This window comes from Beta vulgaris, chromosome 4 (assembly GCF_026745355.1).
Source record: "Beta vulgaris subsp. vulgaris cultivar EL10 chromosome 4, EL10.2, whole genome shotgun sequence".
Classification (NCBI taxonomy): Eukaryota; Viridiplantae; Streptophyta; class Magnoliopsida; order Caryophyllales; family Amaranthaceae; genus Beta; species Beta vulgaris.
In genome coordinates, this window is record NC_079205.1 from 59,548,508 (window position 1) to 59,560,128 (window position 11,621).

An 11,621-nucleotide genomic window follows, 5' to 3' on the forward strand; every position below is an offset into this window, starting at 1 on the left:
CCATATAACCCTACCTTTTTTTTAAAAAAAATATGTGCCCCTATTTATTATTTTATACCATTTTAAAGAATATTTATTTCTATTTTATTTATTTTAAAAGAAAAAAAAAGCTAGTTCCAAAACAAAAGTACCCAACAAACATTTACTTAAATATATGTTATTGTGAAATCCTAAAACTCCTTCCATTTACCTTAATTATTGTAAAAAATGAAAAGTGAGTATTATATTATGAGACGAAATGAGTAATATGTAACCGAAAATATCAATGACCCGATACCCATAATAAGTCTAAGAGCCGTGTTTGCCTAATCTAATTGTTGCAACTTAATCGGCACGGGTGAAACATTACTCCCCTTATAGTTCAATTATAGGGTCCATAGTTACACAAGAATCATTAATTAGATGGCTCCTCAACTTTAATCCATTACAAATTGTTGGATATGAAACATATCTTTCTGCAGTACCAAGGATGTCTTGGTCCAGTGGTTAAGATTAAGGTGCTGTGAACGATAGGTCACAGGTTTGAATCCCCCCTCCCCTATTTTATACTTTGTACCGCCTTCGTGCAGTAAACTTTTACAATTATCAACTCTTTAAAGTTCAAACCCTTAAGAGAGCTGCAAAAAATATGCACTAAAGAATTCCCAGCAGGTCAAACAAACGTTAAGGCAGAACGTGTGACAGAAAAATAAACAGTTGTATTGAAGATTCAAGATCAAAAGCACACCAATATGAAATGGGAAAAGTTAAGCTTCCCATAAACAGACACAAGAGTATGAGAAAACCACAATCAAAAGCTAGAGAAAATAACTTAATAGAAGATCAACATAACCCTAAAGACCTGAAACTAGAACAGCAGTAAAATTTCAAGTTATCCTTCTTCACACCCCTTGCCCTACAAATATTCAAGGGCAAGCAGCTTACTGACAGTAACATGGAAATTTTCCCTTTCTTATGGCAGCTTCATTATGCTTGACTAATATCTTCCGCAAAGCTCGAACTTTTCCCCAACTGTCTTTAGGCTTCGCCATCGCTGAAGCATTAACACCCAAAGTAGGGATGGAGGATAGCATTCCTGTGTCAGAGTCATAACTCAGACTAGTACAATAGTCATTGCCTTCTGACTGAGCAATAGGGCACCAATTTGAGGCGTCAAAGTTGACGAAAGATGGTAGGATAGACTCATTCCAAGAAGAAAGGTTGGCATCATCACTATATGATCCAGGTAAAAAGTCTGTGAGTATGGGATTGTTCAGAGTCAGGCATTGATCCACCTGACAGGTTTGCTCCTCCTTAAGGGGATGTGACATTATAAAATCTTGTTGATCTGTATGAACATGCACAAATACTTGATTGTATCGGATCGTTTGAGGACAATACTAGGTATGTTGTTCAGCCAAAAACAATATAGTTGCAATAAATACTTAAACATCAAGTAAAATTTGTAAGATGTGAATTGCTGTAATGAAAAACATTTCTAAGAATGTCTAACAGGAGACAAACTGTCTCTTTAGTTGTACAAACAAAATGGTGAAAATTGATCATATAAAAGTGCATATTTCCAAAAGAAGTAAACCATGGAAAGGCAGGGGAAATGGACATAATGTTTCTAATCATAAAATTAAGCATTATGATAAAAGAAGTAAAGTAATGCCTTTTTACCAGCTATTGTACCATTGGAAGTTGTAGGCAAGCAAAATTGCTGCTGATTCAAGCCTGGATTAATACAATCAGGCATGTCATTCGGACTCGATACTGAGTGACATAGAATTCGGCTAGTATTGCCTGAAAAGCATGAAGTAGCCTGTTGAATGATTGCCTCCCACTTTTTTGGTGAGACCTTAAGAATCTGCAAGATTTCACATATCAATTTAGAAGGTCAATTCGTCAGTATTTTTATCCAGAAAAGCCATATGCAATAAGACTTTATTGCATAATAAACATCCTAAGATATAGAGAATTTTCCTTACTTGGCGGAGCACGGACTCGTTGAGATAATACACTGTCAGGAAATCTTTCACTTTGTAAATCTGGTGCTCTGCCAATCTTTCACAGATCTTACCATCTTTTGCTATCCAGCATAAACGCCAAACTTCATCTTCCAGAGATGGAATATTATGCTTCTGGTAATCTACATTGCATATGCACATTCATTATAAAAGTGTTTAGTTCCATGATTGAAAGCATGCGCAAGGGCTGACTGCAAATTATCACTTTGTGTCAATCATATAACATCAGAAAAAACAATCAAAGCTACCAGTTTAGACTGTTACTGAGACTTTTCACCACTTTCTGTCATTAGTATATAAACCTTTTCAAAATCAGATCTTATTCTGAAATGGGCCAATGGCAGAAAAGACTTATCATATAGCTCCTTCTGTTTCATTCTACACGATGAAAGAGCTGTCAATGTTACTTGAACTCTTCGTTTCATCTCAAGTTCCTGTGTAGGATCATCAACATTCCAACACGGCCTACACGGGTATGGACAAAGGCCCTTGATTTTGGACTAAACTTAAGCCAAGTTGGCTAATTGGACACATTCTACAGTCTGAATAACATAGACTATCAGCTAAATTTTAGAAAAAAAATTCGTCCAATTACAGCTAATACAATTTGTTAATCAAACCATATATGGTGTTCAACTAATACTCGATGCAACCAACTATAAGCTAACAACAAATAGAACGACAATACACTGAGAAGCACAAAACACTTACTCTCTCCACGTCGATCTTTGACTTCAAATGGAGTACTTACCGCTTCCATAACATGATCTTCTTTAGCTTCAACTTTAGCCCCCAACCTAAACATCTTGCTTCTTTCCCAGCTAGAGTTGTCTGTAAAACAAACATCACCAACACAACCAACTCCATTCTCCAGAAAAATTACTACATTCTGTCCAACCAACAGTGGCCTTTTACCATCCCTCTCCGACACAATATTCTTACTGAACTCCTTTTTCGTCCAAATGTCTAGTTCCTCTGCCCTGAAATGGCCATGAAGAGCAACAATTTTGACTTTTGTTGATGACAAAGGACCATCAGTCACTCGATGCCCAGTAACCGCATCAAGCAAGAACAATTTGATAGCTGCAGAACCTTCTGCTTCTATCTTATTCCCAGTAAAAAGTTTTTGAGGTAACTTGCCCTCAAATTGTAACTTAAACTTTCTTAATTCACATGGCTTTGCGTCAATTGATAATGACCTGTGTGACAAAGGTAACAAAAATTATAACGGACACAATAAAGCAACGAAGAATTAAAGAACAATCGACACAAGAATAATTAACGTGGTTCACTAATAATGTGTTAGCTACCTCCACAGTCAGTGGAGACCCCATGCTTGGTTAATCCTAACGCCCAGATGATTCAATGTATATTTTAACAAGAATCTATAAACTTTTCATATGGTTTACTACAAGATTAGAACTTTATCAATTTTAAGTGGCCCTTAATTTAGATATTAGATGCATCATGTTCTCGCAAGCATATACAGTTGGACATAAAAGGTTTGCAGATTAGAATAAAAGAACATGTCATCACCTTTGTTGATAAAAGAACCTACAATTCATACTATAAGAAAACGCAATAAAAAGTATAGTTGTGCGACAAAATAACATACAAATATGGTGAAAAGAATATTGACTGAAAGGCTATTACATTTCATGCACCAGGATATCTAATATAAGGTGAAAAGAATAAAGCCATTCACAAAGGACATGGTAAATAACAGTATTATAAAAAAAAAACTTCATATTTATACTCCAACAAACAATTTGTACAGACAACAAGAAGAACTGACCTTGAGATGGAGTGGTGAGATTGTTGTATTACCTGCTCTACTTCCTCTCTGACCTATTCATATCATAATAAATCAAATTTCCAAAAATCCGTTAAGCTATCAATTTAAGTTGTACACCGACATGAAATGGCCACTCTCAATCATATTGCTTCTCAAACATATTAAAGGCGTGTTCGACACAAGCTATTTAAGTAGCTTTTAGTGTCTTGACTAGATCAAACTAATTAAGAAAAATAGTAGTGTTTGACAAGGTAGTGGTGTAAATAGCTTTTAATATTACAAGTATTAGTAGTGTTTGTGAAAAGCTACAATTTGTAGCTTTTGGGGTAGCTTTAGTGGTGCATAAGTTATATATTAAAGTTTTGTTTGAATTTTTAATTAATTATTTGTAAACGACTACTTTGACAGCTTCTCTTACCGAACATCAATATCTTATGCCGCTACTTGGACAGCTAACAGCTACACACCAACCACTAACAGCTACTTCACAGCTAACCGTTACCATCACAACTAAAAACTACTACTACAACTATTGTTGCCGAACACGCCCTAAATCTAGGCATTGAAACAGGCCGGGGACCAAGATCGGGCCCAAGTCGGGCCTAGAAGTTGACCTTTGAGTATGGTCCAGACCGGGCCTTGGGGATATAGTGCCCGATTACACGTCCTAATGGTTTTTCAATTAGGTGTCCCCATGGTTAGGGGTCCCTGGGCCTTGTCTTGCGGTAGTCCATCACCATGGGCTAACGCAATCGAGCACATGAGTCGTGTCGTGTCATGTCGTAAGCTTGGCACATGAGACGGGCCATGTTGACTACTGACTAGAGTCCAAACTATGGCGGGCCTCATGCTATACTGGCCAACGCCCAACACAACCCACTACCTACCATACATAGTGGATTTTTTTTAAACACTAACATCACAAGTTCACAACAAATTTGACTGGTTCATATCTTGGTTTAACAGCTTCCTCACAAGTCACAACAAGATGCCAATTAAAATAACACATTCAACCAAAGATTAAAATAGTGTACTTGAAAAAGACACAAATAGAAAAATAGTGCAGTGGGGTTCTCTTTATCTTAAAAAACAAATATAATTCGATTGATAACGATTTGAAAAGTACAAATTTATCATACAAAAAGCACAATTTGATATTATAAGATTTGATAAAACAAAAAAAAAAAAGCATTGAAACAAAAAGATGAGATAAGAAAAAGGTCCCAAAGAAGAGTTAGATACCACTTTTCGGATTAAAGTCTCCAATTGGGTAGAACATGATTGCAGACGACATATCCTATCTTTGGACACACACCTAGCAAGCAAGATTCACAGCCAATTATAACCACAGTAATAATTATTATTTTTAATTAGTTACTATTAACATAGTCAGATCTTACTAAAACAACTAATAAGGAGTTCAAGAAAATGCATAGAGGACAGAAGATAATGATCTAACAGATGATAAAAAGGTTTTTTTTCCCCTTATATTAGGATTTTATTATTAAGTTATTGAGATTTTTTTTTGAGTGGTCCACAAAAGACCCACACCCAAGTTTCATAGCTTTGGGTCCGCTATCTCGATCATGATTTTCCTACTCCTAAAGGACAAAGGTCCTCCCTTTGGGATTTGAACCTCCGACATCGTGGTTTGTAGCCACGTGCTCTAATCCTCTGAGCTACAGGCCCCACCCCGCCTCCACTGGATCTGTTCCCGGGAGTATCCTCAAAATAAGAACGGTGCATTCCGAGGTGTGAAGTGGGAGAGAAGGGATGCACCATGGTTTTTACAATCTCATCAGGCCGTCATATTGTCTATAATAGTATGATTTGCATGCAAGATTTAGCGACAAATTTGCTTCTAAATACATTCCTTTGCACATTTGTTAGATATGTTGCTTACATGAGCAAACTAAAATATGCAAATATAAGTGATAGAATATAAATATAGTTCGGATATATTTTGTTCCTAGAGATATATTTTGTATTGGTTTCCTAATCATAATAGGACTATCCTAGGATGTAACACTATAAATATCGATTAATGCGCATCCTGCGTTATATTCAGAGAACTATTGATCATGGAGCACTATGGAGGTTTTGATAGATACGGCCATATGGCATACAGTCATACTACAATATGTTTAGATTTTTCAAGCCCAGATATATACTTTAATCAACACAAATGTAAACATGTGAATTCATAAAGAATACCTGGTGTACTTAAGCCTCTGATTTCTTTGTTGAGATGAAGGAGGTTGTTGATTATCATTATTCTCTTTTTCACCAGAATTATTCCTCTTAAAAACCATCCAAATGAATTAGTATTATTCAAACACTGAAATTTAAGAGAGTGATGCCAAATGATTCGAATAGTAGAGTAAACTCAAAACCGCTAACAGATGACTATTTATAGAAGAAAATGAAGAGAGAGAAACATTATAAGACGGTTAAAGTGATAAGCAACCGCGTAGAAGCTTTGCATGAAGTTGCCTGAAACTTAGTTAAAGTCAAGTAATTAGTACATTATTAATAATATAATACAAGTATGATGGTGATAAGTTGATCACCATGACCAACTCTACTACCATTCTTCCAAAAATAAAATTCCACGAAAAAGAACTCGGCTTGAATTCTAAAGGATGGTCTTTTCCGCAAGGATTATGGTCTTGGTAGTATATTTAAATACTAATACTATTATAATATGTGTGAAGGTTCAATATAAACTATCAAGTCCAAAAAGTAAGAAAATTATTTTTTTTATTTGCTAACTAGCTCAAACTCGAACTCTATCTATAGGTGTGTCCTACAGACTAGTAGTTTAGTAGAGGTTATGTGCCACATAATATCATTGGTCTACATCATTATAATTTAAACAAACTTCTATTTTTTAAAAAATAAATAAGATTAAGAATAATTAACATCAACTAATAAATTTGAGTGTCACAAATAATCACATAAATAAGTGATGAGACAAACTATTTCTTTTTCGATTTTCAAGGCTAACATGGATAATTTATTTATTTTTTATCCATATGAGCCACGAAGGCAGTACAAAATACAAAGAAGGAGAGAGGGGATTCGAACCTATGACCTATTGTTCACAACACCTCAATCTCAATTACTAGGTCAAGACATCCTTAATGACTAAGATGAATAAGTTGTTCACAGCACCTCAATCTTAACCATTAGGTCAAGACATCCTTAATGACTAAGATCAAAACATCCTTAATGACTAAGATGGGTAAGTTGTAACATATTTTCCACCTTAAGATTCATTTATTTAGGGTTCAAATCTCATATCACTCGTTGATTAATAAAAGTCGATATCTTCCCTTTTATATTGGGTTTGGTGTTTTCTGTAATCTGCTTCCTCTCTCCCTTCCTAGGGCCTAGCCGCCTAGGGGTGGACAGTTAAAACTACATTATTAAGCTAAATTTAAAGGCACTTTCTTCCCAAAATTACTCTACATTTAGGGGGTGTTTGGTATGAATATCGTAAACGGAATGGAAAGGATTTTGATAAGGAGGGGAAAGAGTAATAATAAGTGTTACCCTTATTAGTTGTTTGGTATCCTAACGGAATAGAAACAAATATAACCCACTTCCTTTCCTCTTGTTTGAGGAGTGAAACGTTATTTGTTTCCTTAGGTTTTTGAGTGGAAACAACTTGGGGGGATGTGTTTCTCTCAAGTAACGGTAATTGTTACTTTACACACTAACCAAACAAGTAGAAACGGATTTTGTTATTTGATTCCGTTTCTTTTGTGAAAAAACATGATATCAAACACCCCCTAGTTGTAGCCTTTTGTTTTGGGTGTAAAGTTGTTGAAATTTCTTTATTAGTTAAAAGTTAAGACCGTAATAATTAATATTTTTCATGACTTCCCTGAGTTCCCTACCTTGAGGAAAAAGTAGACATTAAGATAATAGAGAAAGAACAAAAGAAGAGACGTGTTTAGATCCTATGTTTTGTTATTCCTCCCATTATTTTACAAAAGTTGAGTTCAAGATTGGAGTTTTATAATTCAACTATTGTTAACCCGTTTAATTTGATAAATGAGTTTTTCAAACTCATGCATTTAGACTCCGTTTGGTAGGGCGTAAAACATTTTCAGTGTAAAATGATTTTCATGGAAAACAATTTACAATGGAAAACACAATTTCAAAATTAGTTTTCCGTTGTTTGGTTCGATGTAAGAAAAATGATGAAATGAAAGGGAAAGTAAGGAGGTAGTGAGAGGAGTGTACAAGAGAGATAAGGAAAATAACTTTCCCTTCATTTTGAAAGGAAAATGGTTTTCCATCATTGGGAGAGATTTTACCCCAAGGGAAAATGGTTTTACACTCTTTTGCCAACCAAACAATGTAAAACTGAAAATAGAGGAAGACAGTTTTCCGGGAAAACGTTTTACGCCCTACCAAACGGAGCCTTAGTGCAAAGGTTAAGCCTTATCTATTCAATAAATTAATTAACTAAAAATATAATATCCTTCCTGCAATTATGCTAAACATATATCAATGACAATTTTGATTTGATTAAAAGAAAAAATAATATATATATATATATATATATATATATATATTATATATATATATATATTTATATAATATATATATATATATTAATGAGGAAACTAACTGTTTCTGCTAAGAAATTAAGTATATTTAAGGGGTGCTGATTAAGTATCGGGTTAGATCTCGATGTCTTGAGTCAATTGTCCTTACATCGGAATCCTACAAAAGATAATGGTTCCGGGATTGCCTCTTCGACGCTCAAGTCAGTTGATGATCAAGCTAAAGAGAAAGTCTAAAGAGAGATACTCTGGTTTGTTAGGTAAGTATTCAATACCTGCCCACTGATGAGGCAACTGGTATTTATAGTGCTACAAGACCTCCAACTGTGAATGAGCTGGAAAACACTTACCGCTGGAAATCACCCACTTGGGTGGGCTTCCTGAGTCCAGGTGGCGAGATCACCTGTTGGGCCTTTTCGTCTTTACAATTAGGCTATAGCTTAAAATAAGTCCAAACACTAACTACTTAGCATAATTATAGAGAAGATATTAAATTTTAATTAATCAATTTGTTTAATAAATAAGGTTTAACCTTTACACTAAATGCATAGGTTAGAAAAACCTTTGATAAATTAAGTAATTTTACAAGTCATTAAGGATCCGACCAACAACACTACTGAAAATTAAATTATTGAAATCCCGACCAAGATGCTCGTTAAATCCTAAGCATATTCCACCTGGATTTCAGGGGGAAAAAGTGTAGTCTTCTAAAAATGTAACAAGAAAAGCAAGATTAAATTGCTAATGTGTAGTATAATGTTAAGCAACTAAGCACTCAAGTCAACACTGAACACGCAGCATGATCAGGATGCATAATCGGATAATCCTAATTAGATTTTTTATACTAGTATTTCATAGTAATGATATAGTAGTATAATTTTTGAGGTGAAGTTTAAGACTACCACATACCTCAGCATATGCATCACTGCTAAATCAGCTTTGATTAAGCGATATGTCAGCAATGTAATTCTTTCACATTCTGAAAATTACATTCAAAAAAAAAAGACAAGGCTTTTTAGAAACTTTGATTAATTTAATGGTACAATTTTTTTGTGTTACTCAATCCGTTTTTTAATTGCCACATTGCGTTTTGCAAAAACAATTTAAACAATGTTACATTTAAAATATTTAAAGAGTACTTTCTAATCCATTTAAACTCTTGTTGTTTTTTTTTGGTGAAATGAGTGAACAACAATTATATAATCATATTAGTACGAATTTTACAATCCGCAATTATGTATAATTCAACACCAATCCTACTAAAAACCAGCTTTTAAATTCGAATCCAACTTCGAATTTCATCTCACTTAAAATTTTAACACCGGTTTCATTCCGATCAGACTTTCTTTCCATCTAATTTTTTTTAATAGAAAAATCTTATATAATACAGATAATCTAAACATTACTATATTTTTTAACAATCATTTTATTTAATAGAAAAATCTTATATAATACAATTGTTTCACATACAAAATCAAAGTATATATACATACATAATAATTAATATAAAATAAATAACACTAATCTCCTCAAAGTCGGAGTCAAAATCCGAATATCGAATTTTTCATGAGATCCAACTTACACCACCCTCCGACTCAGAATCATATTTTTTAATTGAAGTAGGATTCAAATATTTTTCAAAGTCGGCTCGAATTTTTTGACACTCACATGTGGTGTGCACTACACATCATAGAGTCCACTTCACAACACAAAGGAGGTTTCACCTTAAAACCATATGGCAATAAGGGGAGTAACCCCTTTGCATTATAAAGTGAACCCATCTCTCTTATTTAATCAATGTGGGACACTCACATGTGGTGGCGCTACACATCATAGCTTCAACAGATTCGAAGTGTTTTGTCATCCTAGGATGTCTAAAGCCCAAGTTGGATACTCCTAAGTCCTAAGTCGAGAAACGCACTTGCTACATGCAACTCTTTGTGGTTCACTTGTGTATTAATTTTATACTTGGAAAATGCCAAGTGTCCGAAATAAGGAGGATTAATTAAGTGTCATGTGTCATCTGACTCAGCTATGAGTTCATAAAGTAACGTTATTGACTTTATTGTTGTTGTTGGCTACCCGTTCTGCCCGTGAATGGTTCTTGCTGCCCAAGTATAGATCGTCGTCATCTTCTAGACTCCAGTGATCTCATGTCCCTGGGACCATTGCTGTGATAGATAATTAGATACTCATGCTACGTATTTAATTGGATATTTGTTTAATGGTTTTTAATTCTAACTATAATGTACGGAAACGTGTTACTACTATTCAATCAGATGGAGTATTTTAATTAGAGTTGTTTGGGGTATATCAGGGTAATATGAAATTTTATGGTGATTTTTTTTTTTTGACGGGATATATCAATTTAAATTTAAGTTTGGTTAAGAGGTACCAAAAACACTATATTTAGCAAGAAAGTCAAATTTTTGACCTTTGACTTGGTAATTTAATCTTAATTTATACCCTATAATACAGATTCAAACCACATAGTACAATTGAAGAACACAAGTAAATTGAATTGAGATTAAAGCTAAAATAAGACATCATAGCTTGTAATTGATGATCTTGGGTTGTCCTTTCTTGCTGAATTGAAGAGCGTTCTTTTTCAAGGTTTAAGGAGGGAAATATTAAGGGAAGGATTGGTTATTAAGGGAGGGAATTCTTAAAAAAAATAAAAATAAAAACATTTCAATAGTATTGTTGAACTTCTCATTGTCTCTCTTAATTACTTTTACTTCTCATTTAAAGTTTTGAACTTCGCATTTATTGCTGAGTTTGAAGTTAAATAGCAAATCTTATAAATTGTATTTATTGCCAACAATTTGGTAATATATTTGTTGTCTTTTTAACTTTAATAAGGGGAAAAAGATTATAAACCAGTGAAATAATTGCTCTAGCCAACCATTTCCATTTTAGCTAAAGAGTTAAAACTTTTAAGCTAGTTAAATAGTCAATAACAAACAATATAAAAAGTCAAAAGCCAGAAAAAGAAGCATATTACTCCATCCGTCCCATAATATAGTGCTTACATTCCTTTTTTGGTGTCCCAAAATGTTGTGTTTATTTTCTTTTATCCTTAATTTCTACACAAACTTTCCAAAATACCCCTACTTTTCTCTCAAAACATGTGACCCCAATAATTGCTTTACACTATTCCAAGGAACATTTATTGGCTTTTGATTTTATTTAAAGGAAAAAGAAAACAAATAACTAGTTTCAATACAAAAAGTATCAAAA

At 33.9% G+C, this 11,621-nt stretch overlaps 1 protein-coding gene across 4 annotated transcripts; it reads right to left on the minus strand.

Annotated features, from left to right (window-relative positions):
- Nucleotides 1–678: 678 nt before the first annotated feature.
- Nucleotides 679–6,437, minus strand: LOC104890365 (hypothetical protein). Of its 4 annotated transcripts, none has more exons than XM_010675830.4 (7): nt 6,019–6,437; nt 5,047–5,119; nt 3,805–3,857; nt 2,721–3,208; nt 1,971–2,131; nt 1,675–1,849; nt 679–1,327 (listed from the first exon to the last, which is right to left on the minus strand). In XM_010675830.4, the coding sequence occupies exons 1-7, from the start codon at nt 6,114–6,116 to the stop codon at nt 921–923; spliced, it is 1,455 nt and encodes a 484-aa protein (XP_010674132.1). In that variant the 5' UTR covers nt 6,117–6,437; the 3' UTR covers nt 679–920. The 4 variants fall into 4 exon arrangements, with proteins under 4 accessions (XP_010674132.1, XP_010674131.1, XP_048499477.1 ...); XM_010675829.4 differs by having other exon boundaries at nt 1,663–1,849; XM_048643520.2 differs by having other exon boundaries at nt 946–1,212.
- Between the last annotated feature and the right edge of the window lie 5,184 nt (nt 6,438–11,621).

Excerpts from the sequence above, each read along its gene's own strand:
- LOC104890365 (XM_010675829.4), bottom strand. The coding sequence starts at position 6,116 with ATGGTTTTTAAGAGGAATAATTCTGGTGAAAAAGAGAATAATGATAAT. Across the intron at positions 3,209-3,804 it reads TCTCACCACTCCATCTCAAG|GTCATTATCAATTGACGCAA; the intron begins GTCAGTTCTTCT and ends TTTGTCACACAG. Across the intron at positions 1,850-1,970 it reads ACGAGTCCGTGCTCCGCCAA|ATTCTTAAGGTCTCACCAAA; the intron begins GTAAGGAAAATT and ends GAAATCTTGCAG.